This window comes from Penaeus monodon, chromosome 19 (genome assembly GCF_015228065.2).
Source record: "Penaeus monodon isolate SGIC_2016 chromosome 19, NSTDA_Pmon_1, whole genome shotgun sequence".
NCBI classification, from domain to species: domain Eukaryota; kingdom Metazoa; phylum Arthropoda; class Malacostraca; order Decapoda; family Penaeidae; genus Penaeus; species Penaeus monodon.
Window position 1 is genome coordinate 34,915,117 of NC_051404.1, and position 287 is coordinate 34,915,403.

At 61.0% G+C, this 287-nt stretch overlaps 1 protein-coding gene across 1 annotated transcript in view; it reads left to right on the plus strand.

Annotated features, from left to right (window-relative positions):
- The window catches only part of LOC119585399 (adenylyl cyclase 78C-like), a gene marked incomplete in the record, with an annotated part of 159,642 nt that overhangs the window by 151,704 nt on the left and 7,651 nt on the right, over window positions 1-287 (plus strand). Inside the window, 1 exon segment of the mRNA XM_037934062.1 lies at window positions 54-255. Within this exon segment, the coding sequence (XP_037789990.1) occupies window positions 54-255 (202 nt within the window).

The window sequence follows — 287 nt, forward strand, 5'->3', positions numbered from 1 at the left end:
CATCCCTGTCACCCTATCCCTCAGCCAACCTGACGCCTCGTCCCGTCCCGCAGATCCTGAACTTCCGCGGCTTCCGCCTGCAGTGCCGCGGAAAGATCGCCGTGAAGGGCAAGGGCGAGATGGACACCTACTTCGTGCTCGGCAGGAAGGCCACCGCCCGCGCCAACTTCACCCGGCACCCGTCGACCTACAACTCTCTCGCTGCGGTCGTGTACGGCATGGTGCAGGCGCGCAAGAAACAGACAATCAAAAGAAGTGAGTTTCTGCGTATGTGGAAGAGTGCATAC